We start from the raw sequence: 26,242 nt of genomic DNA, 5'->3' as shown, positions 1-26,242 counted from the left end.
GTTATTACTGCGGCATTAGGCTGGCGAATATTTCCACCGCATTACGTGCATTAAAATGTTACTCTCATAGTCCTTTAAAATGTACCTTTCCGGCGACTTTTCTGCAGCTAAATTTCAAGGAGAATATTTGGTTAGATAGCCCTTTATGCACTGCTTAAGAGTTAAATTGTTTACCCATCAGTACTATTCTTTCCGTTGCAGCCCCATTTTGTTTTAAAACAGCAGACTGAGCATTCCTCCCAATCCCTAAATCCACTGTGAGCACACAGGCCCGGGCCATGACTCCCAGGCAGCTCTTAAACCAACACCACATATTCCTTTTGTTTGCACAGCCACAAGGATGTGAAGCTACTGAAGAAGCAGAAGGTATTTAATTCAAGTTTACACAATGTGACTCCACCCAAACAAATGCAATGGGATGTTAACATCATGATAGTGAGAAGAAACTGTGTCTCTCTGGCCATGGTTTGTTTACCATACCTGTGTGAACTGTGAAAGAGAAGGCAACTGTAAACAAAAAGTACAGACAACACAAGAGTCATTGTTGAGAGGTTGTTATTCTTTTTTTTTTTAAATGTGCAAAGTACCAAAGATAATTTACACCAGAGCGATTCACAAAAATATAAACACAAACTGCTTCCAAAGTCTTGTACTCGCAAAGACAGCACAGCGGTCTTTCAGAAATGGTTCAAACACTATGGATGACGTTACAGATATGCACTGTTTTTTGTTCCTTTGTGTGAGAAGATACCTTCTGTACGGCGTCTGATCACAGGTCAGTAAGTCCGTAGGAAAAATGCATTTGTGATGTTGCAAGAAAGCACAGAGGGAGGGAGGCTGAGCAGGAAAGTGTTTCCTGCCCTCTGCTGGAGAAGTGTTTTTTTACCTCGACATTGTCAGTGTTCCGTCATGATCGTTTAATCTCATACAAATAAAAGAAGACCATCTATGTTAAAAGTCCCTGTTAAGGATGCTACAGTCTGACTTGTGGGTATTATAGTTTCACAACTAATCAGTTAATGAGGCAGTGTGGTAATCCTCATGCTTTGACTCGCAATGGGGTACGACACCATCGGGGTGGTGGCATGACTCATGGTGATGCCAGGCAGAGGCTGTGTCATGGATACTGCCACTGGTGCCACAGACACAGCTACTGGCGCCATAGAAGAAGGTGGTGCCATCCCTTGAGCGATGGTCTGTGCGAGGGCAGCTGAGAGGGGGGTGATCTCAGGGTTGAGGTGGGGCGGAGGGGCTGTAGGCGGGGCAGCATTACTTGGGGGAGCTGCAGGAGCACCCGTAGGTGCTACCAGGTCTTGCTGGGTGACTGGTCGAGGCTGCAATCCTGCACTGCTCAGGGTAGTGTGGGTTTGGGCGATGCCATGATTGTAGGAACTTACTGCACCCACAGGGGGCACCAGACTCTGCTCAGAGGGTGCAGGAGTGGAGGACAGCGTCATCACCTTGGCCTGGTTTCGGAACTGGGCGTTCTGCTCCAGGAGAACCTCATTTGTAGCAATGAGATTAGAAACCTGAGAAACGTACGAGGCAGGGATTAGAGAAGAAAAAAAGGTCTATGGATCTGGTAAAGGAGTGCCAGAAAATCCTATCAATCAAAAACACATTACTAGTGAAGTGCATGGCATGATAGAAAAAAATAAAGTATAATCCCATTAAATATGTAATAGCTAATTTAACTTAACTTAACTAAAAAAAAGGTCAACAACTTATTTTTAAATAAATAAATACTAAAAACTATAAATAATTTATTTTCCTCTGTAATTACTTTTTCCCCCCAGTCCTCCTTGTTCAACATTAAACTTCACCACTTTTCTATTTAATTTGTGACTTGGACACAGCTCCTCTTGAAAAAAAAAAACAGTTAGAAAAAAAAAAAGTAGTCCAGCCACAAAAAAGTTAAAACAAAGTTTAAGAAGTTTCTATCATTCCCTGAAATTGTAATCATTCGAATGCAAAAACTAACACTGATCAACATCTAAACCAAAATGTTCATGTTTTTTAATGCTGTTATGATCAGTTTATACGTTTAATGTTTGTTTATTCAGCTGTAAAAGTCAGTTAAAATCATTCATGACCAGCTGAGAGACTGATGCTGATTTTTCCTTACCTTTTTTTAAAGGTGTATATTAAACTAGCCTAGTTCAAATATTTGTTGGTAAGCAAAAATAATTAAAGTTTCCTATCCAAATACCTCTGACAACTAACACGTTTAACTGTAATTCTATACTTACTACATAACAAGGGCTTCTTAATTCATTATTTAATCTACAAGATGCCTGCATGTCTTCAAGTTACTTTTTTGTCTGAACCACAGTTTGTAAGCACAATATATTTTAGGTATGATGTAAAACAAAGAAAAGCAACATAACATCAAATTTGAGAATCTGCACCATCTATAATTTGCAATGTTAACTTCTTTTGAAATCTACTCAAACAATTTATAGTTTATTGTATTTTTTAGATTCACTAAACAAATGACTCATTGTATTATTTCTACTTTAATCTGTGTGCTAATTGTGTTGGATGAAAATATTTTGCTTTGTTAAAATCTCCCCTGTACAGCCCATAAACTTTTACTTTACGTGTAATTTGACAGTGAAAAACATTATATGGAATTCAAGTCTTTCGATACCTGATTAAAATGTGACTAATTAATTCAGTATACAAAGATTAAATATACATTTGATAATGCAATCTGATACACCTACCTACAATTAGTGCTACCTTTGTTGAGCTAATTGAATTGAACATCTTAAAATGTAATCATCTATATTTCTGACCTGCTTCTTCAACTCTTCCACTCTCTTCCTCAGCAGGGAATTTTCTTCCTCCAGGAACCTGCACTCCAGAGGTCGGGATGGAAAAGTGGCTTGGACTCCCAGGTCATAGTGCCCTCCTCCAGTCCCATCCGCCAGGCGCAGCCCCTCCAACCGCCGCCTCTTCAGCTGGAGAGCAGTGTGGTCCATAGAGGCCTCCAGGGAGCCGGCATCAAACAGTCCACTATCAAGCAGAGGGTCGTATACGGAGCATGAGCTCCTGTCATAACGCCGCTGACCTGCAGAACTTATTGACAGACAACCGTTCATCCCCACTCCACCCATCCCACCAACTCCTGAGATACCTGGATCTCTGCAACCTCCCAGGCTGGGGCAACCCATCCCCATCATATTACTTCCAACTCCACCTCCCACAAGTCCTTGCATACCTCCACAAGCACCTACTCCTCCACCACCTATCCCTCCCCCAACATTCACCATTCCACTGGCACCTGCCCCCACAACACCACCCACTCCAACCCTGGCAGGCTCATATTCATAGTCCTTTTTGACATGACGAAATTTGCATTTATTCCCCCTCTGGCACTCGCCCTTCAGGAAGTCTCTGCAGATAGGGACCTCCCCGCGGCTATGCGGGAGATCCATTGGGGACAGGCCCAGTCGTGCTGCAACTTTCCCTCTAAGTCTGAGGGGCAGCTCTCCTGTTTTCTTGTAATAGTCCTCATCGTCTTTAGATCCATGGACAAAGCGGCAGTTGGAGCGCATACACTCCTTATTCTGGTGGTCATGACAGAAGATGAATTCATTCTTTTGCACTCCCAAGTCTGGCACCTCATTAAAGTCGGGGTGTCTAAAGCGGCAGCGCTTCCCTCTCTTGCAGACATTGCGTATAAAGTCCCTGCAGACGCCGTCTGCCAGTCCTGCACCTTGCCCACCACTTCCACCGTTCCCACAACTGTTGCCATTACCGAGCGCCCCTCCTCCCCCCATGCTCCCAGAGCCAGATACGTTTCCTCCAACACTTCCTCCTGAACCCCCTCTGCCCTCTGCCGAGCCCCCGGCCAAACCAGACCCCGGTCCTCCTTCCTCACCGAGACTACCAGCACTCCCACCACCACCTGACAGGTAGGAACTGTCCCGGTCAGGCATGGCGCTTGGCCCAGCGCGAGGAGAAAACAGCACTCATGTGTATGAGCGGGGCTGACGTGACCGGGCAAATGTTCACATACATAGGCAGACCTTGGAGTAGTGGGATCTCCTTTTTAAAGATCTGTAAGACAAAAATATTTAGAAGTATAAGAGAATTACTCATGAAAATAATATTAAGGATAAAGATCAAGTGGGTAAGACAAAGGCTGTAGTAATAGCACATAACATTTCCAGGGTGGAAAGTAACAAAGAGCATTTACTCATGTGCTGTACTTATGTTCAATTTTGAATGTACTTTAATATTACATATTAAGCTTACAAAGAGATTACAAGTAGTTAAAATTAGGCTAACCTTTACTGTGTCAGTAAAGTAATGGTTACACATTATTTCATCCATAGATCTAAAGTTACAACGGAATTTGCATTTCTGCATATGAGATATATTTTGATGCTCCTACTCCTGTGCTTTACTTGAGTAGATTTTCAAATGTAAGGCTATTACTTGTAACAGTGCATTTCTGTACTTTGGTATTGATCATTTTTCTGAAGTTACAAAACGAAGTAGTTCTACCTCCAATAGGCAACACATGCTAAATAATAAGCAGCACAGGTGTTGTTGTTGTTGTTGTTGTTGTTGTTGTTGTTGTCACTTTATGAGTAGCAGTCGCTGCTCTGGTAAAATTACGAAAAGAAACAATTGATTTTATGCCATGTGAAGATAAAATGAATATACAGGTTATCCTTCGGTAAATAAGACACATTCTGCCGACTCAGAAGCCTGATTAAGAATCGTTAAGCATGAAATGGTGTAGCGAGCCCGTCTTCCTCCTAGCACCAACTTAGCTTGATATTGGCTAGCGAACGATTTCGGGCTAACAGCCTAACTGCTAATGTTATCTTACCAGTTGGAAAGCAGGAGCATGATTAAAAGTACTCCCACGGAGAAACACCTTGTTCTGGTACCCTGAAAATGTCACCGTTGTTTCTGGCAATCACTCAAGGCCCCCGTACTGTTTACCACATTTCTCTTGGTGCATCCTTTGTAACCAACGAAGAAGAATACGACCCTCGTCTTCGCTTCTTCTTCTTTGTGGCGTTTTATGGCATTTGGCAAACAAGGTTATGGTGCATTACCGCCACCAATTGGTATGGAATGTACTACTATACTGTATTTAATACTAAATATTAAGAAAACAAACTGAGAGAACCTTAATAATAATTAAATATAAAATAAAAAATAATAATAAAAAACAAAGAAAGAAAATAATACACACATATATATATATATTCATTATCTCTCTATCAAAATTGTTCTCCTGAGATATTGTAACAATAACCAATAACATTTTCCCCAAGAACTTCCTCTTCCTCTCCGTTTCATGTCAGTGAACCGCCCTCTGGTGGTGTTAATGGTAAATTGCGCTAAATTAGGTTTCACATTTGCTTGTCTTTTTTACCAGGAGTAAACTAATGTACGGCTTTTAAAGTTACAATAAAATACACGGGCAGCCCTATCGCTTGGAGACGGTGAGCCTAAAAAATAAAATCAGTTGAGAGCGAGCTTACATGTTGTCTAGAGCACTCCTACTGTAACTACCACGTTTTTGTGTGTAGCTCAGGTGAAACAGTCTCAAACCTGTCAGCTGAGTATGTGAGCTATTTCTCCTGCCTGGAGTTGCTAACATTAGCCTTAAGACTTATGCTGACGTGTAGCTTTGATAGCTGTGGTCACATATGGATATGAGCTGTCAAACCACAAGTTAGCTGCACTTCCAGCTAACTTCTTTGTTTTGCAACTGTTGCGTTTGAGTTCCTCATCTGTGCCCAGACGCCCAGCATGGCAGCGCAAGGTGTTAGCCCCTGGATGCAAGCCTGCGTGGTCCTGCAGCTCTGCTTATCTCTAGTCCTGCCTGCTGCTGGCTCAGAGACAAGCAGGACTTACTACGATACTCTCAATGTCGAGTCCACTGCAAGCGACAGCCAGATAAAGAAGGCTTTCCGCACACTTGCAGTAAAATACCACCCTGATAAGAACAAGAGCGCCGATGCAGAGAAGACTTTCAGAGAGATTGCTGAAGGTAAAACATGCCTTCAACTTTTTTATGTATTCATATAAATTAAGTTTCTGCATATTATAGGCTTCACAATACGTCGCCATTTTATGTTGTTGGAGGTTTGTTTTGCTGTTGAACTGCCTTATGTCTATACTCCTACTATAAATGGGAAGGAAACTATAAAAGAAATACTCTATAGCCTACATTAGAGCAATACAATTTAAACAACACCATTCATACACTTAATGTACCTAATAAACCTTCACTTGGCTATTCTTCCTTCTCTGTGTGTAAACAAATCATCAACCGCTCTGTGCTCTACTCTTCTAGCCTACAAGGTGCTTTCTGACAAGGAGAAGAGGAGGCTGTATGACAGTGTGGGCCATGCGGCTTTCCTAAGTGATGAGGAGCCCTCCTTTGACCCTGAGGACCAACATGACACCGGCTTCCAATTCAGTTTTGCAGACTTTTTCCACGACTTCGATGACAGTCCCTTTGCAGAGGAGCAGTTCTTCCAGTGGAGCTTCCATCAGGATGGGGAGGATGAGGGCGCTCAGTTTGAATATTTTGACGAGGCTAGTTTCAACTTTCCTTTCGGGGATGGAGGTGAAAATGAAGATGAGCATTACTTCTAGACATCATTGTCCTGTATCCTGAATGACTGTTATTGTTTAATATATTGTCTTTTATTGATAATAAAGTATCTGTTAAATTGTTATCCCAGTATCTGTCATTTTTTCAGCATGCAGAAATTCAGGTAAACAGCCCTTTAGTTACCTGTGTTTATTCTGCGTTTTTTTTCTTTTGTAAACATGTTTGTTTAATGGTTGTTTACTGGTTTGTCCGGCTGTAAAGTTGACAGCTGGGGGGAACTGATTGGACCGTTTTGCTAGTTTTCCTGTGTGGGTGTGTCAAAGGTCCTGAGTTACTGACTAACGCACCAGTTACTCATCTTTTTCTCTGAGCCAGCACTTTACATTTGGCTCTGTTTTACTTTATTTCTCTCTGGACCAGTGTGCTGTGAGCTTTGACCTAAAGGATATCCTGTGCCTGCTCAGCGGTTGGAGCGGGAGCTCTCCAAAGCCAACATAAGACAAAAGATCTTCACAGCTTAATGCTGTTTCAGTTGGATAAAGTTGGATTTAAGCGTTTCTACTAAGCGGTAAAAGGCAGACTGGAAAGATTAACTTGCAAGTTTTACAATGATGGTACGTATGCCTGACAATGTTCTCTCTGACAACCTCTGACCATCATGTGACAGCTTTTTATTCCATGCAGACATCCATATAAAGTGTTGGCTAAGTGGTTTTTTAAATTCCCTTTAAATTTAGCGTGCAAACTGTAAGGATTGGAGCACCTGCTGACTTCAAATTGAGTTTTTTGCAATGGTGTTTGTATTGAGATACATGTAGCAATTAGCTTGCATGTGAACTGATTGTATTGCTCATATTATTACAGGAAGAGGTTAAAGAAGCGGCATCTACTCTGAGTGTCCATGGTCCCAACATCAAGGTTTCCGAGGTGCTGAAAGACAGCGACACACTTACCTTCCTCATTGTATCTCAAAAGGTGAGAAAACAAATGTGTTTACTTGTTATTTGCTGCGAGCTTTGTGTACATTAGATTTAGGTAAATGTGTAAAACCAGTTGGACAGGTCAGTTTATTTATTTGAATGACCATATTGCAAAAACAAACTGTTATGATGACATGTCGTCTCTGTTGTGTGTTGCAGCTGTCGGGGACAGGGGAGTACCATGTGGACCGGACCTATGAGGACTTTGAATGGCTGCAGTACCACCTGTTCTCTCAGGAGGATGTGCCAGGGATGCAGGGAGTCATAGTCAGTACTTTATATTAACTGCATAAAACCCTGCACACATTTATGATAAGAAGATTAGAAGTTAAATATGTTAGATGCTCAAACCAAAAGGTGGAGTGTGAACTGCTTCTTTTTGGAAGTGTGCAGCTGCTTTATGTTACCTTTATTTCTAACTACCTACGGTGGCTTTACTAATGCTGCATCGGACAGGCTCAGAATTTGATACTTTTTAAACGTGATAACACGAAATGAAGTGTTCACAAGGTTTTTGTATTAGATAAATTGAAAACCAACACTCTTCCACCAAGCATCGACCTTTGTTTTTGTGTCAAAAAGCCTCCTTGTTTTCCTCCTTTACATCCTCCTTTTCTCTCTAATCAGGAAACTGCATGTGCAGCCATTGTGCCCCAGCTGCCACAGTGCAGCAGAACATTTAATAGAAGCTTTGTGCTTCAAGAAAATGAAACAGTACCCTTTCAGGAAGACGTTTTCTTTGCTACTTCCTAGTATGACTTATGTCTTACACAAGCACTGAAATATCTGATCAAACACATAATGTGTGCATGCTGTGGATTCTAATTATCACCTTATTAAATACATCTTCCAAACCAAGCACCCAGTAAAACATGGTTGTGTTTGTTTGAGAAAACAGTAAAAGGAATTTTAATTTGAAAAACAAAATGTCAAATGATCTTTTTTTGTCTTCAAGTTTCCCCCTCTGCCTGCAAAGGCTCCTGTGAATGGTTCTGCCAAGGTTATGAAACAGCTCGGTGAGTATATCTGATAACCACCTCCTTAGAAGAAGTAAAGAAGAAGAAGTAAATTTAATCAAATATATTTACCATGTCAGTGTCTATAGTCCTGCACAGGGTGCTATGAGGTGATCAAAGTGTTGTTGTCCTGCAGGCATCCTTGCTTTAGGAGAGTGGCAGCCATACTGTAAAGCTCTGGAGACCTTCCTCCAGCAGGTGGTTGCACACAGCATACTCAGTAAAAATAGTGCTGTGGAAATCTTCCTGACCAGCTCAGACGTAAGTGCACACAGATGATCTATTCAGCTACTTCTTTGTTGTTGTAAATATACACCTTTATTTTAAGCCTCGTAAGAAGAAGTGATATTACATTGCAATAGAGTCCAACGTGATACCTTTTTAACGAGACAGACTGTAAATGGTTAAACTTTCACTGACATTGTTTCAGAGGAGGAAAAAACAGACTCAGCTGGCCACCATGACACAAAAGAAGTGTCCTCAAAACTCAAACTGTATGTGTGCCTGTGTCTGCTATCAGTGATGGAATGTGGACTTAAAGGAGGGCAGTTTCTGAATTAGGGCACTGATACAGTGGCACTGTTGTCTGTAGATAAAGTGTGGAAGTGACACAATACTGAACAGGCTGTTGGAATGTTACAAAATAAGAGCATTAAGATATTCAATATTCTGCTGAGTGTGGCTTCAGATATTATCAGGAGTGTGAAAAAGACGTTATTCTTAAGTCAAAGAAAGACATCAAATTATATAAACATATAAGACCCAAGACATTTATATTCCTGCTTTCAGAGTGTTGCCTAATCTTGAAGATTTTCTTGAAAATAAATGTCTGTAAGGTCACTATCTGTCACCGAATGAGGTAACACAATGGGGATTGAGCCTATGGTTTACTGATGAAAGCCTTTGCATTTGCAGTATATAGTATTATTATGGACTGGGCGTCTGTAGCGACAGTCGCAGAAAAAATCACAAGCAGCACATAGTTAGTGACGTGTTTTCCATCACCCAGCAGTGGTCTGTCAGAGAGGGTAGGCGGAGCTAAGCGGCTGCTTTTCCGCTCTCTGCAAGTTTTGTGAGTAAACAGTAATCTACTCTGGCTGAACAAACAAAGAAAAGATCGATGACTACAGATACAACTTCAACAATAAGTGAAAATCCAAAGAAAAAGAAACAAATTCGACGCTCAGATGAAGGCAAACAGTCTAAAAAGGAAAGCGACCGTCAGCGAGGAAAATCAAGAGTTACAACCGTAACAAAGGGAGCCAACCGTGGGCAGCCAACTGCCTTGTATCACCATTAGGTGCTGACAAATAGAACAAAACTGAAAACTTCCAGGTTATATCTTTAACAAAGGAGAGCTAATCAGTTGCTGCAAGAGTCATATACAAGATATAAGGTTTACAGTTTTATTGAGAGACAGGATTCATTACAATATAACGTCAGAGTTTGTGTTTATGTTATGTCAATGTAATAACAACACATAAATTAGTTTTACTTCGTTGTTAGCATCTTGTTGTTTTGCATCACTCTGTCCTGAAGGCATCCTCTGATGCTGGTAAGATGTCACATACTGTGTTTGCTTTGCTAAAAAAGTATTTGCTTTAACAACAAGCGTATTTGTGTTCCTGTGTTCAGCCTCCGGGCAGACAGAGAGTAAGGAGAAACATTTTTAACCGGCTGAGTCATGCTATGGAGGAGAGGAGGAAAGAAGGCCATAAGGTACACAACAGGGACTCATACACACAGATTGTACAGCTTCTACACCTGTATGTGAGGTTTAGATTGTATTATGTGTGTGTGTCCGCAGGATGTGGATGAATACTTTCAAACTGAGCGTGATCATAACATTCTTCTAACCGGCTGTACCAAGACTGCAGCTGAGGTGAGAGAGCCACCTGTGACACCCCAGCAGACACACTCTCCTGTATGATTTTTGCATTTATAAGCTTTTCTTATTCTTGCAGAAATTCCTGGATGTGGTGCTGACTGAGCAAAGTAAGGAAACAGCTGCTTTGTTTTAAACCTCAGAAAGACAGACAGGAAGTATTCACTGGTTTGCGTTATTTGGGATTAATGTGTGTTCAGATTCAACAGTTAATATTCAAAGGAGGAAATGTAGCCTATTAGTCTTCGTCCGCACAACAATGTAAATAATTTTAGGCTCAAGGCTGATGAGTGTGTGTGCTCCCTCCTCTCTGTGTTTGCAGAAATAGCTGTGGCCTGTGGGCACTTCTCCACCGCCCTGCATCTCTTCGTGGAGCCAGGGGAGGATCCTGACAAACAGGCTTTCTCTCAGTGAGACAATAATAAAAGTGGTCGGATGTCAACATCACATGTTAAAGTTAACTCATGTGAACACTGCTCACATGATAACACAACTGTAGACAAACTGACATCCTTTTCTTCTTACAGTGCTTGTGTGAAATTATCTGAAGTCTTTGAAACTTTAAAGGTAAGTTGGTCCTCTGTGATAGAAATAATGAATACATGTTAAGGCATCAGTGCTTTATCAAATAATCTGCTCAAAATGTGCTTGTGTGTGGGCAGAAAAATACAACAAGTGTTGCGGAGAACAATGTGAACACTATTGGTTTTGGCCTGGACCTGGATTCACGCTACCAGGAGGCAGAAAAGGTGTCCCTTCTTCTACTCAAGCATTTCATGTTCTCTTTATGTATATTTTCTCCTAATTTAGTTTAATTTTCTATCCAAATGGGATTATGTAACACTTAAACTAATATTCCTGTGTGTAACATGGTTTTAATTTCACATACAGGAAATGCTCTTCAAGAGAACCTGTAAACTAGTCGAGATGGAGAATGCCAGAAAGCACGCAGAGAAGGCTAAACCTGTAAAGAAGGCTGCTGTGAGTGTCTGTACATGCTTTGTAGTAACCAGCAGGTGTCAGTGTTGTTCTACTGAAATTATTCAGTGGAGTAGGCTAGATCAGTAACAATAAAAGCTGAAAAGAAGACATCAGGTGTAATTGAATCTGCATTTTCACTCAAAAGTCAAAGAATATGCTGATGATAACATGCTCTCCCTATTGATCAGATGGAGGAGGCGAAGAGAGCAGTCACGGAGGAGTTTGATCAAATTAGTGAGGTGGCTAAAGCAGAGGTAAAACATCACATTCATTTCAACAACGTACCCACAGCATCTCAGATGTAACATGCTGTTTGTTTACATATGCTGCATGTATTGACATGTATTTCATGTGTTTGTTTCCCAGATTAAACACTTCCATGGTGTGCGTGTGGAGCTGTTGCAGCAGGCTCTGGTTCAGTGGTGTGAAAGGCAGCTTCTTACAGCCAAAGAAAGTGCTGACCAGATCAGCCAGCACCTGCAAGTCTTTAGAGAGATGGCCGACTGACCCCACCCGCTCACTCTTAATGAAGCGTCCTCAGAGCTTCTAAACATAGCATGAGATGTAACATGTCCTTCACCATGTTTTGCTGTGGTCTGATGCTGTACTGTAATCAATCACAACCAGTTAAAATAAAAAACATGTAAGAAAAAGAGAAATGGAAACCTTCCTGATAATGAAACCATAATTTTTTTCTGCCTTTGCACTCCAGTAGAACTGATGGTTTTTGATTTCTGTAGCAGTGGATTTGTCATCTTGTGTGTGTGAGAGAGTGCACATGCTTTTATACTACACGCGTTTGTGCTGAGAGTTGTATTGTGCTGCTCTTTTGCCGCTACAGCAGCCGGGGTCACACAAAATAAAGTGTGATGAATTGATTCCCAAAGTACCTGCTCGCCTTTGTGTGTGTTTCTAACTCCTGGATCATTAATCAGTTTGTTTGACTGCTGCTGCAAGGACATGGCAGCAAGGACACCCTGCCTCTGCCTTTTTGTTTGGCTTTTGAAACTATTCTGGCTCTGTGAATATCTGTTAATTATCTCTCTTACAGATGCTCTATTTTCCATTTGGCTGTGTGAAACCTGTAAGTGTAAGATCTGGCACAAAACTATGATACACTTAGCTGAGCTTTTTTGCACATAAGCACAATGTCATCGTCCCCTTCTCTGTCTGCTGTGGACTGTAGGTCCATATCTCAGCACTGCTGAGCGCTTCATCTCATCTGTTCCGGCCTGTAATCTCTCCGCTGGGTGAATAAGGAGGAGTGGTTCCCATTTCGGAGAATGAGTCAGAGAGAGATAGATGGCTGGTCTCATAAGAGGAGAGGGTGGGGAGGAGGTTTGGCTAGTTTGACAATGAGGGAGTAGATAAAGGTATGTCTTCTATCCACTCAAACTGAATATTTGGTTTATTCTAGGTTGGAAAAGGCTGCCTACACTTGGCACTGAATGACGCATATTGTCTTTCTCTTGGGAAGCATATTCCCCTGATGGTCATGTAACCTGATATCATCTCTATATCTGTATCTTCCTCCCTCACAGCTAGCCTACTGCTCTCCCGCAGCCTCTGAGAGCGTCCCACAAAGTTCACGAACAAATACATTTAATTTTTCATTTTACAAAATTAAGTGTTACAGAAACTTTTTATGCCTCGGTGGCCACAGAACAATACACACATAGTTAAAACTTGGACTAAGAGTGAAAAGCTAAAGCTTTGCGAAACCATATTTACGCACAGCAATAATTTGAGCTAAATGCTATCGTCAGAATGCTAACATGTTTACAGACAATGCCAACAGGCTTTTGTTAAGCAGGTGTAGTAGGCCTACCAGTGTGGATATTTTAGTTCAGCGTGAAAGCATGCTAGCATTTTCTAGTAAGCACCAAACACAAGGAGTTCAGCTGAGGCTGATTTGGCCATATAGGCCATTAAACAATACACACTTAGTTTTAAACTTAGACCAGGAGTTTACAGCCAAGCTAGCAACTTGAAACTGTATTTACACACAGTGATATTTTAGCTGAATCCTAACGTCATAATGCTAACATGTTTGTGACAATGCTAAAAGGCTGAAGTTAAGCCGTTAAACCGTGTTGTACCTTTATGGATATTTCAGTTTACAGGTAAGCATGCTAACATTTCCTAGCTAGCACCAAACACAAAGAGTACAGTTGAGGCTGATGGATATTAATTTTAGGTGGCCATTGAACAATACACGTATAGAGTTTAAACTAAGATTAAGAGTTAGAGGCTAGCTGCCTTGTGAAACTTTATTTACACACACAGTTGTAATTTGAGCTAAATGCTAATGTCAGAATGCTAACATGTTTACAATGCTAACAGACATTAAGCAGGTGCAGTGCCATGTTAGACATTTTAGTTTTGCACATGCTAACACTTGCAAGTTAGCACCTAAAACAATGAGTGTAAGCTGATGGAAATTTATTTTTATTTATTTTGAAGCAAACTGTCAATATTATTCATGTATGAAGTATGAGACTAACTGCTAGAGGCCTGAAATTTAAGTCGGGGTGGACAAAGTCGTTAAGATTCGTCCTTTAAGCAACGTAGGCATTTGTACCAATCCATGGATGGCTAAAATGTTTTACTAAAAGCCAGAAAATGTCAACCTGCTGTTAGCAAAGCGGAAAATTCAGGAGAAATTATAACAATTACTCCTGAGAGGGACGTGATCAGTCTCCTTTAAATGTCATTGCTATCCATCGAATACTTGTTGAGGTATTTCATAGACCAACTAATTGACAGAAATTGCCCTATAAAGTTCTTTGAAAGTAAATGAGTGAACAAGTCAAAATGTGATTAAGTGCTCCAAAATGCAGTCGTCTCCAAATGTTCATAATAATCCTGCAGGCCTGACCTGTTTAAACCTTCTTAAAATAAAGCAAGAAGTGTGTTTATTTTAGTCCTCTGAGAAAACACTAATTGTTGTTCAGTAGCTTCAGCCTTCTTTCCACACATGCATTCCCTTTATATCTCCTCATCTAATGGAAAAGCCAAATTTATGTTTGTGTCACATCACCTGCCTGCTAGCTTTTATACTCAGTCTTGAATTGTTGAGCTGGTAACACAAAGACATTATCTCCTTTTAGTGCTCACATTTATTGATCATTAATTCCATCAGTTTCCCCATTTAGGTTTTAACCTTCATTTTTGTGGTTTATTGCTTTTAATGGAGCGCAGTAAAAGTTAAATGTAAGAAGTTTATGGAGCATTTTTATGATTCTCTGTCTTTATTTCTTTATCTGAGTGCTTCTATCTACCTGAGACAAACACGCATGAGATCAGTGGGATGATGTGTTATAAATTACTTACAGTAAGCAATACACATTGAAAACTCTGTTTATTTTTCCCAGGCTTCTATATATTGCATCATTATTCTTTATGTTATTACTTATGGCTGTGATGCTTTCACCCCTGCTGTTTGTCACTGCATTATAGAGGATGAATTTCTCAACAGGGGAGCCACATTTCTGCTGCTTTCATTCTGGGGCTGCAGCAGCTAACTAGCTCACAGGGTGAGTGCGCACGGGCGCACACACACACACAAATGAGAGCCCTTCTCAACTGCTGAGAGCATGACCCAGATCAAGGACGCGGAGATCATGGCAACACTGTGTGTGAGTGTGTGTGTGTGTGTGTGTGTGTGTGCCTGCATCCCATTGAAAACATGCACTTAGAGCTGATTTGCTAAAGTAGCTCATTACTGGTGGAAAGGCAGCACTCAGCACAGAGCCCTTTGGCCTGACAGAGACGGCTTTGTCAAGTGTGAAGTGAAGGCAGTAGTTTATCTGAATACGCAGTGTGACAAGGCCTTATGACTCAGCCATCCCAACGTAGCTACACTTCAACAATCTGATGCGTATGACAGTGTGGTGGATTATAAAAACATGGAGACAGGTCACATGATCAGCACTTCACACAGGAGGTGCTTTATTATCGCTTGCTCATTCTTTGGTGTCTTGTGTCTACATTTGCAGTGGTCGATTTATATTTTGCTACAATAATGTGTTCACATCATGCATGTTTTATCTTGATACAATATTCATAACATCATATAGATTTAAAATACTATTTAGGAGCAGATAATTCATCTGCGCGCTCTTCTGTCTTTATCCCCTCAGGCTTCTTTCATGTTCATGCAATATTTGATCTCTCAAATCAGCAGCTGTTTTGATCACTGACTTAAGAAAATCAAAGGCTTTACATCTAAGAATTTAAAGCAAAATAATAGGATATTGATAACTCGTTAATTTACTTAAAACAGCTGCCGTATTTGATGGCAGTGGTTGATCAGAAATTCCGTCTTGTCTTCCCTGACTAGTTTCCCCCTTCAGAAGTCAACATTGCTCGTCTCCATCTTCGCAGCACCCTTTGATATCTTTGAGGATCTCCCACTCCTGGGAAGCTGTAAGAACAAAATTTGACTACAGAATGCTAATATGAAAGTTTCTCCTTCCTTTTCAAACTCTTCAATCGAGGCTTGACATCCCTGCCAATTACAACAGGTCCTGAAATCAGTCAAAAAACCCCACTTTGAGCGCCTTAATCCTGCGTTCGCTTGCATGACGCTTCTGTCATGAGGTCCACGGCTCGGCTGTGCTCGATCACAAATTAGTGAGCGAGTTGCAGCAGCTGAGTCGAGTCAACCCAAGGTTGCTGGCACCTCATTAAATCTAATCACTGCCTACACAGATTATGACTCATTAAAAGTTTGTAGGATGGAGAGGATGAGACAGGAGGAGAGGGAGAGAAAGACGAATGCCCTAATGCAGATTTCAAACCGTCAGCAGCATAATGAAAACCTCATTCTGAGTGTGCAGCTCGGCACAAAGTAAATACCACAAAATAGACCCTTTTACGCCTGAAATCAACCCTGATGGCATCACTCCACCGGTGATTTGGAGAGTGGATACTGTATCAATTTTCTCCCCTTGCAGTGGATTACAGCATTAAAAAGCATTAGACTTGCTAATTCAGTCCATTTCTCTGTTCACTACTGAATGGAGCCATAAATATTAATACTTTCACCCTCCTGGCTGCTTGTCATGCGTTCAAGAGATTGCGGCTGATGGTATGATATTGTTAATTAGGTTTGCAGGAATAATGTCAGCAGTGAACCTGTGGACAGGCTGACACGCTGAGGTGATGACTTCTCCATGCACAACATGGGAAAACACTAACAGGAGACACGCTGCAGGGAGCGGATACTGCCCATCACCTCATTTCATAAACACAGTCATTCATTCATGTTGCCTCCATTTAAATGAAAAAAGGACGAGACATTATTAAAAAAACTGGTGAGGATGAGCGGACACGCAAAGGTACAGTACAGGATATCAACAAATCCAGAGTGCACATACTCACACACACAAAAACAAATGCACCCATTAGACTCAGATCAATTATTCATCAATTTTTTCCATCACAGCTTTGACCGGAGTAGCAGGACGAACGCACACAGCCAGGCCCTGCACTGCAGAGGTCATGCTGTCACATGGCTGCAACATGTGGCCTTCTTTCACTCGCTGCGTCCTACAGTACACTGTGTGCTGCATGGCATGACATGTGGTTACTGTAAATACTACTGTAGCGACTGTTGATCACTGCAACACGGCAGAGCTGAAAGAACAAGACACATGGTTTATTGCCTGTTGTTTTTTTTCCTCAACTAAAAGGTCTAATGTTGTGAGCAGAAGAGGTTTGTGCAGTGCCTCTTAGCAGGTCCTGATCTCGACTCGGTCCTGCTGCAATGCCTGTACAACCTCAATGCTTCTGCCCTGGACGATCCACCGCCACAGATTAACCAACCACGAGCGCAGCTACTTCTGCTGGGCGTCTGAAAAAAAGGCTCGACCCCAAGTTCTCCAAGGCCAACAGCAGATAGAAACTGACTCTGATATTTCCAGGTCGAAGTTCACAGACTATGGAACAAAGGACATTTGAAACATGCTAAGGGCATTATCAACGATAAGAAGACAACAAGGAAGCAAAAAGAAAGCAGGTTAAAGATGGCTCAGCTGATGAGCAACAGACGACGTAGCAGCAACAGAAGGAGGCAGAGGAAAAAATTTTCAACTGTAGCGAACATTTGGCAAACACTAAATAGTTCGCTATTTAGATGTGCATGGAAGGATATTACAAAATTGAAATATTAAAGCTTTGAGTGCTTTGCCGTGAAACCTCTTAATAAGATCAGGTCCAAATGCCTTAAAGGGCCAGTTCGCCGATTTTCAACCTCAGTCCTATCAGGCTATTATGGGGAGCTAATGCCATTATGGTAGGAAATAAATGCAATTTAGCTCTGTGCCTTTGCAGGACGCTATCCGCTTCTCCAAAGGGCCCTGGAAAACCTCCACCAGACGACGTAAACGCGTCGTTCCTTTCAGAGGAAGGGGTGCAATGCATGCTGGGTGTTGAAGTAATGTAGAATGGGCGAAACCACGAGCTGTTTGTACAACTTTCTCAACAGCTAAGGTGCCAATTTCAAATATTATTGCTTCTATTGATTACAGTGAACACCAGCTTTGACTCACAGCGGTTAATTTCATGGTTTTAATAGTAATATGTGGACCAAGGGGGGGAAAGACATGCAAGGCAGGGTATCCACTTTGCTTCAGGACAAAAGGAAAAAGTTTTCTACCTACATCTATTGATCAGCAGAGAAAAGAGTCTATTTTTACCCGTCAGCTACTTTACTTTGCCCCTGAAGCTGCACAGAACTCACTGCTTTGTTCAAGGACACCTCAGCGGGGTGATCCTGGCTGCAAAAGGGGGCTCAAACCGGAGCCTTCTGCTAGCTGAAGGACAGGCTCTCTGCTCACTGCGCCACCTTCGTGTTCCAAACAAACATACAAGGGCAAAGCAACCAGATGGAAAGTGAACGCAGGCCCGACAGCAAACAGAGGTAGAGCATCTGTTGCAGGGATGTATCCAAGCTCTCAAGACAAGCCTGGCCTCACCTTTCCTGCTGCTGTTTCCTCTGACTCACACTTGGCAAACACATACAGATGGGAGCGAAAAAAGCCCCCCGGTTACTGCTGTTAAATTTCACTTTGAGATAATGCATGCTAAAGTCTCATTAAATCCCCGTCAGAGATAATGCATGGTAAACTCCCATTATGGTTTGATTAGAAGGCACGGGGCCCGCGGTCGTGCTGATTGTCTTTTTAATCAGATGCTTCCTGCTGCAGAGCAAACAAGAGCCGAGAGCAGGAAAAAAAAAGGAGGAACAAAGCAAAACATGCTGAGCAAGCAGTAACAATTTCTTCTCTCTCCAAGGACGAATGGGAAAATGTTGTGTATTGTTTTTGGCATAATGAGAGTATATGAGAGTGGATTTTAAATGCAATTGTTTCCATTGTAATTACAGTGTGAGTGCAGGAATTAATCATTTGGTGGAACAGAAACAAATGTAGAAGCAAAAAAGGGAATTTCATTAGCTTGATGTCTCTGCTATTTAAGCGCTTTAAACTTTAAAAGCAAAATTAAATATTTGTTATTCCTACTCTCCAATAAGAGGCACAGATTTTGGTTGTACGGTGCATTCTTACCAGCGACATTTGGTTCATCTTTTAATATAAACTTATGGCTTATTTTGCCCTATAGATACAGTAGACCATGTGATACAATATAATGTTTAAACTGATTAGAGGACTGTGTTTCAGGCAATGAATGACATTCTTTTCGACAGACTGTAATGAATACTGGCTGCACGGTGGTGCACTGTCGCCTCACAGCTAAAAGGTTCCTGGTTCGAATCCTAGTTCAGACGCAGGGGGCCTTTCTGTGTGGAGTTCGCATGTTCTCCCCGGGCATGTGTGGGTTCCCTCCAGGTGCTCGTTAGGTTCGTGTGAATGTGAGCATGAAAGGTTGTCTGTCTCTGTGTGTCAGCCCTGTGATTGATCAGTCCTCTCACCCAGTGACTGCTGGGTTAGGCTCCAGCCCCCCTGCGACCCTGAACAGGATAAGCAGTATAGATAATGGATGGATGTATTGAATACAGTGACAATAATCACACCTACCTTTCACTGGTATAGGGTCATTATACAAGTCTTTGAATCAAATGAAATAAGGTCACAAAACTTTGTCCGTGTGTGTATGTGGATGGAATGATGGACGTGTACCTGCACAAATAAAAACTGTCATGAGTTCTTATTTGTTTAATTTTGTATTTAACATATTGTGTTCTTGTCTTGATTTAGTCTTGTTTAGTTATGTAATTCATTTGTGTTTCATTGTCTAGAGATTTTCTGCTTGAGTTCTGCTGTCACAGTCCTGAGTTTGGTTTTTAGTGTTTCCTGTTTTATTTTGTCTTACTTCCTGCCTTTGTGTGTTTTCCCGCCTGTTTGATTATGTGCCCTGCCCTTATTGTTTTCACCTGCTCCCTTGATTGTCTCACCTGTGCCCGATTAGTTTCACCTCCCCAGTGTATTTAGTCTTTGTCTTCCCTTGTCCCTGTGCTAGTTCGTTGTTGTCCATCCAGTGTCGTCTGTTCATGTCCATGCATCCTGTTATTCTTGATCTTGATCTCAGTGTTCCCTGGATTTTTCACCTTCTGATTTATTTTGGATTACTTATCGCCTGTTTTGTTGGACTTCATCTACCATTGGATTTTGTTTGCCTGCCCCCCTTGGATTCCTCAAACCAGTAAGCCTTTTGTTTTGTTTTTGTTTAAATTTGAACTCGTGACAAAAACGGTCTTTCAAGTTGAATTAATCCGAGTCAGGAAAGGGAGAGAGATAAATGCAGTGACAAAGGTGAAGAGTTAATGACAGAAATTGTACCAGAAAAGATATTCAGATTGCTGTCCAAGAGGATCTTTTTGTTACCGCAGAGAATGCTGACCATTTATAACTTTGCCCGATATCAACATTTAAATGAGTATTTTTCCCACCTAGATGGTATCCAGTCTTTAGAATATCACAGAGACAACCAGAGAGGAGTCAGCAGCTGTCTCTGTGTGTTCAGACTTATCATCACCTCCACCAGTGTTATCGTAAAAGTCACGTAAAGATTATGTGTGTTGTCTTATATCCTATACAATGTCTAATTGGGTTTCAAAGGGAACATTAAAAATGGCTACATATGGCATCATAGTCCAATTAAGTTCTCTACAAGAAAACCTCAGCATGAAAACATGAAAGAAACCTCAGAAGGAGTGATTCATGGAGAGGCTAGTGGGGTTAAAAACGGAATTAACTACAGAGTCTAAACATAGACATAATCATGACCCTGAAACACATGCAACAAGGAGAGGGGTCATGTAAAGGCCCATTGGTTTGTACACTACAGTACTGCTGAAACTATTCACCCCAACTACAGAAAAATAGATCCTCTACATGCCTGAACAAGCCCGAGCTAAATAAAGACCGTTTAATCCCGTCAAATGTAGAAAGTTCTGCACACTGTGAAGCCAGCGAGGATAAATAGACTTTAAGTCTGGATTTGAAAATCACAACGAGCGCCGCTGCTTAGACAGCAGCTGCGAGTTTATGCCAAAGAGAAGGGCCAAGGTAGGAAAGGGATCAATTTTCTGAGGATTTCTCTCACTTTTTTTGAAACCTGGAGGTCTGCCTGCTGAGATGTTAAAGCATGGAAAGAGACTTATGGGGTTTATAAGGTTTGCTGAGCGAGACTATGTGCTATTTTATAAGCATTCTAAAATCAGGCCTTGCTTGAAAGTCAGAGGAGAAAAGAGCGGGCAAATGTAACCAAATTTAGGATTCTTTTTTCATTAGGGTTCAGGCATATTAAGCCAGAGAAAAGGACGTTAAAGTACAGTGTGTAAGTGTGGTTAAGACTCAGAGGAAGAGTCTGTTCACAGTTCTGTGTCCTGTACTCGTCTGGTGCCCGGAGAGACCGTGCTGTTTCTCCCACCTGCCGCCTGAGCAGCGATTCTGCCTCACTCAGCTGAGCGTAGGAGAGACAAAGGGCTTCGTAGCTGGACCTGATGAAAAATTATTTTCTGCTGATTACAGCAGCTACAGAACTTGCTGAGACAAAGGAGAGAACAGCAGACCTATCTTATTGGGTTTAGTGTCTGAAAAACTACACTCGACACAAACATTTTCATCTTTGATTTTAACCCTTCTCCACAACAAACGCCAAGCAGTGGGACACAACGAAGTCAGGTGTGTACTGTAAGGGATCAAATGTGTCACATGGTAAACTATTACAGAGAGCATGAGCATGGTAAGCACAGAGAGAGAGGAAGCAGTCTTTAAAGTGATGAGCACAATAGAACATTTTTAACAAGCTGCAGCAACCACCTTCTGTTCTCTCCACCATTACACGTGTCAGCTCTGTGTGTGTGTGTGTGTGTGTGTGTGTGTGTGTGTGTGTGTGTGTGTGTGTGTGTGTGTGTGTGTGTGTGTGTTTGTGTGTGTGTGTAACAGACTGTTCAATCTGTGCCTTTCTTGTTTTGTGGAGCAGCCAATTAGATTCTGATTGGGGGGGGAAATAGACGGCACAGGTGGAAGAAATAAGAGGAGAGGAGGTTAGGAGAGGACTGGAAAAGGGTAGGATGGGACAGTTTTCTGAAAAAGTGGAATTTAATTGGTCAATCTTAAATGAATCTAGATCTTTCTTTTAGCGTTGCAGCAGCGTTATTAATCAGAGTTGGACAGGAGGGGGAATATTTGTCGGGAGTGATAATGAATGATGAGAGAGAGGGTGTCCAGTCTTGTCTGAATGGGCTTTTTCTGTGATGAGATGAACCCTTCCTCCTCAGGGAGTGAAGGAGCACTGGGGAATACAACGACAGTCAGGTTTGAGTTATTGGGAGCGATCATTAAACACCCACAAGCTAAAAGATGAATAGTGATTGGTGGTGTACGGACGAACTGGATTCCTAAATAGCTAATAACTGACAAGTGACATCATCTGCCCACTTACAAAAATAGGTATAAAAATATGTACTTTTTATTTTATTTTAGTTTTTATAATTTCCTGTTTTACATTGACACTCACTTTCCCTCTCATGTATCTAGCTCTACTTCCTGTCTGTGTGATTGTTTGCCCCGCCCTGATTGTTTTCACCTGTGTCTAATTAGTCTCACCTGTGCCTGATTACCCTCACCCTCCAAATGTATTTAGTCTTTTGTTGTGTCCGAAACCGCATACTATGATACTAATCATACTAATCATACTAACCGTAACGTAAAATTGATTATGTCATGCGTTCCCATCTCATAGTATGCAATGTTATGTATGCGAGAAATGCCCGGATGTGTACTAGATCGGCTCGGATATTTGAGTATGAGACGGGAGCTCACTGGTTGCGGATATTCAGCTTCTACTATGGCGGGGATGGACCGGAGATCAGACCGGACATACGTAAGAGATTAAGTCACGTGATACGGAGGAGACGGCTCTGAGTATGATGCGAACGGCATCCTAATAGTCAGGTTAGTAGGCAGTATGCAGTATATACTGTTTGAGTATGTAGTAGGCAGAACGTTAGTATGCAGTTTCAGACACAGCACATGTCTTCACTTGTTTCTGTGCCTGTTTGTCTTCACCTAGTGTGGATAGCTTCCTTGGGGAGTATTTCTGGGCCTTTAGAGGGTTTTTAAAAATATCTTATTCCTGCCTGCTCCCCGTGGACTCTATTACCGTAAGCCATTTGTTTTGCCGTTTTCGAAACTGGATACTTCTGACTGTCTGTTTTTGGTCCCCTCTCTCTGAGTTAAGTCCAAAGTTGCTATGGAGATCATTCTCTGTCAGTTAGTTACCAGTCTAGTACATACTGAAATACAGCAGCAGCTAGCTAGCTCTTATAGCTAGATAGCTAATAAAATTAGTACAAAGATTCACTGTCCCCGCTTTTCATCTGTTGCCACCAGCAACAATTTTAATTTTTCTGGGGGATATGGCATCAAATTTTGTCAAGACATTCATGTCGCTCAGAAAATGTACACTAATGACATTAATTGTCTTCTTACTGTTCCTGCCACCTGTGTCAAAATGTAAATATGTCCAAAACTTTGCTAGCTAGCAAACGTTAGCATGCTAACAGTAAACTAAGCTGGTGAATACAGTTAATGCCCCCCAAGTCAGAACAACCAGGAAAGACTGAGGTCATTTTGGCACATATCTTGATGTCATATGAACTACAAACATGGATAAAAACAAATGTTGGGTTTGGTGCAAATGTAACCTGTAAATGGTATTAGGTCGTCACTGATAGTTGCTGTCCTCATAGACTGACCGAGATTAGTTCTAAGAAATACAATACAAAACATATATTTGTAGCATCCCTGTTGTTTCCACACTATGACTAAAAGCATGTCAACACACAAAGTCCAGAGAACGACTTCCTGTCTTGGTAGATAGGACCATCCAAGGAGCACATGAATGCAGTATTACACCTGTTATACATCAGCCTGTTGGCATGTTAGCATTGTCAACAAGAGCATGTTAGCATAGTGATGTGAGCGTTTTCCTCAAAGAACTGTTGCCCGATACACAAAGCTGCTAACATGGTCGTTTTTTGTTTGTTTAGTTCTTTTGGTAAATTTAGTTTAATTAAATTTTTCAGTTTGTAAAAGAACAAAAAAGTAGTTGCACGATAGGAAATTGCAAGTGTAGACATATTTGACATCAATTTTCTGTCCTGTTTCTTTTCCAGACAAATTAAGCTTATTACAACCTGCAGACACAAAGTGTTCTCAGCGTGAGCAAGACCATGCCAGTCCTCCACCTCTTCATCTCAAACAATGATCTGCAGAAATGCACACAAAGCCCCCTAATCTGCTCTGTGTAAGCAGTGATGAATATGAATGAGGATATGAATATAGATGAGAAGAAAGAAATTAATATTGATGACGGTTTCTCCTCCCTCTGACTGATGGTGTGGGGGCACCGAGTGGAACCAATCAATCATCGTAGAGCGACCACATGATTGGCAGGCTGGTCAGTCACTCTTCTTCAGTATACAGTACTGCCTCAGGGTGTGTGTGTGAACAAGTGTGTGTGCGTTCAGATCGGCTACCGCTGATGGCCCTTTGCATTGCAGTTGAAATCTTTTAGCTGCATTTGTAACTCTTTATTGTAACTTTGCACTAATTTGTCTGCAGCCTCTGTAATTTATAAGCACTGGTACTTTATCTGGTTGCCTACATTTGGTTAACAAAACGTAATGAATAAATCTACCCTCACTAATTAACAGCACCAGTACAGGATTATTGGGATGATAAATTACATGCAAAACAAGTGCATTCATTTTCCTTAATGGTTTCATTGTCATTACTCTGATTAAACCAACTCCAGAGTTAACGAGGCTTTCCAGTCCGATGGCAGATGAATTGATGGGCGTTATGGGTCGAGGTCAAAGGTCAAAGTTTCCCACTGACCTGCTGATTGAACCACCCTAAAGTAACATATGAGTGATAGTGGACACCTGACATCGCTTTGTGTCACGCAGCAATCAGTCCCCCCAGTTCTCTTCCCTCTGAAATGAAACGCTTCCTACCGCCTGGCCTCTCAGTGCTTCATTACAGGCCTAATGCAGCGTCTCCTGTTCCTACAGCTGTGGGATCATTTACCACCTCTTTACCTTGTGCTTTTCCCCATTTACCCCAGGCCTCCCATTCGCGGTAATGAGTCAAGAGGCACCGATGGCTTGCGTGGATCACATTGTTCCTCCCCCCCCCGCCATCTGTGGGATATAGACTGTGCAGCCCCTGATCCTCTGCAAGAGAGAAGCGAGTTTTAGTCAGAGCCGAAATGGGTGCACGGACACCTACACATTATGGCTTCACCGGAGAGTCACAGTGAGTTCAAGGGCTCTTTATTACACGACTTAGGTACATATTTGCTCCTACAGGAAATGGCTTTTTACTGATGCTGGCTTGATGCTTGATTAGCATAAGCACCAGCCAAAGGGATTATTTACAAGGCAATATTTAGTTATTAATTATTTATAAAGCATTTATAGATGGTTTATTTGCCATTAAAGATTAGTTCAACAGCCCATATTCAACTAAGGGCCCCTGTAAAGCTCATTTACACAAAATCCCCAGTGTAAAACAAGGGTTTATCCTAGTAGTCATAGCAACCAGCAAACAAATAATGATACTCCATAAAAATGTGTACTATTGTATTGAATAAATAAATTAGATATAACAGTAATTATCGACCTTTAAGTAATAATCTTCAAGATTTTCATGTAAATAAATGTCTGTTAAGTCACTATCTATCGCAGAATTATTACAGACTGGGTGTCTGTGGAGACATTCGCGGGAAAAATCACAAGCGGCGCCCAGTTAGTGACGCGATTTCCATCACCCGGCAGTGGTTGGTCTGCCAGAGAGGGTAGGCGGAGCTAAGCGGCTACTTTTCCGGTCTCTGCAAGTGTTGTGAGTAAACAGTAATCTACAATGGCTGAACTAACAAAGAAAAGATGGATGACTACAGATACAACTTCAAAAATAAGTGAAAATCCAAAGAAAAAGAAACAAATTCGACGCTCAGATGAAGGCAAACAGTCTAAAAAGGAAAGCGACCGTCAGCGAGGAAAATCAAGAGTTACAACTGGAGCCAACCGTGGACGTCACTCATGCAACACTGTCTGGATATCTGGGAAGTGTGCTCCCGCAATTACCGTTTATCGCCAAAGGTGCCGCCAAAGAGAAGGAAACTGAGATCTTCGAGATTACAACTTTAAGAGGTTGTATCAGCATTTAATTAGAAAGAGCCAGTAGTTTAGAGTAGCTGATTTCCTGTCTTTATGCTAAGGTACGCTAACTCGCTGCTGACTTCTGCTTCA

The 26,242-nt window shown here is 41.6% G+C and overlaps 3 protein-coding genes across 3 annotated transcripts; 2 read left to right on the top strand and 1 right to left on the bottom strand.

Annotated features, from left to right (window-relative positions):
* Window positions 1-508: 508 nt before the first annotated feature.
* Window positions 509-4,981, bottom strand: zc3h10 (zinc finger CCCH-type containing 10). The gene is made up of 3 exons (XM_069678490.1): window positions 4,847-4,981; window positions 2,799-4,065; window positions 509-1,529 (listed from the first exon to the last, which is right to left on the bottom strand). The coding sequence occupies exons 2-3, from the start codon at window positions 3,942-3,944 to the stop codon at window positions 1,017-1,019; spliced, it is 1,659 nt and encodes a 552-aa protein (XP_069534591.1). The 5' UTR covers window positions 3,945-4,065; window positions 4,847-4,981; the 3' UTR covers window positions 509-1,016.
* Window positions 4,982-5,388: 407 nt separating this feature from the next.
* On the top strand, window positions 5,389-6,691 carry LOC138606507 (dnaJ homolog subfamily B member 9). Its single transcript, XM_069678972.1, has 2 exons — window positions 5,389-6,022; window positions 6,329-6,691. Exons 1-2 carry the CDS (start codon window positions 5,782-5,784, stop codon window positions 6,631-6,633), a joined length of 546 nt encoding a protein of 181 aa, XP_069535073.1. The 5' UTR covers window positions 5,389-5,781; the 3' UTR covers window positions 6,634-6,691.
* A 445-nt stretch (window positions 6,692-7,136) lies between these two features.
* Window positions 7,137-12,343, top strand: LOC138606377 (sorting nexin-5). The gene is made up of 14 exons (XM_069678843.1): window positions 7,137-7,206; window positions 7,457-7,567; window positions 7,732-7,839; window positions 8,528-8,588; window positions 8,725-8,849; window positions 10,224-10,307; window positions 10,396-10,470; window positions 10,553-10,583; window positions 10,796-10,883; window positions 11,001-11,040; window positions 11,136-11,222; window positions 11,365-11,454; window positions 11,643-11,708; window positions 11,821-12,343. The coding sequence occupies exons 1-14, from the start codon at window positions 7,201-7,203 to the stop codon at window positions 11,959-11,961; spliced, it is 1,113 nt and encodes a 370-aa protein (XP_069534944.1). The 5' UTR covers window positions 7,137-7,200; the 3' UTR covers window positions 11,962-12,343.
* Window positions 12,344-26,242: the final 13,899 nt, after the last annotated feature.

Source organism: Semicossyphus pulcher, unplaced genomic scaffold, assembly GCF_022749685.1.
Source record: "Semicossyphus pulcher isolate SPU_LCO1_2020_fin unplaced genomic scaffold, fSemPul1.0.p SCAF_3, whole genome shotgun sequence".
Lineage (NCBI taxonomy): Eukaryota > Metazoa > Chordata > Actinopteri > Labriformes > Labridae > Semicossyphus > Semicossyphus pulcher.
Note: the sequence above shows the minus strand (reverse complement) of the source record. Positions and strands in the feature narration are given on the sequence as shown.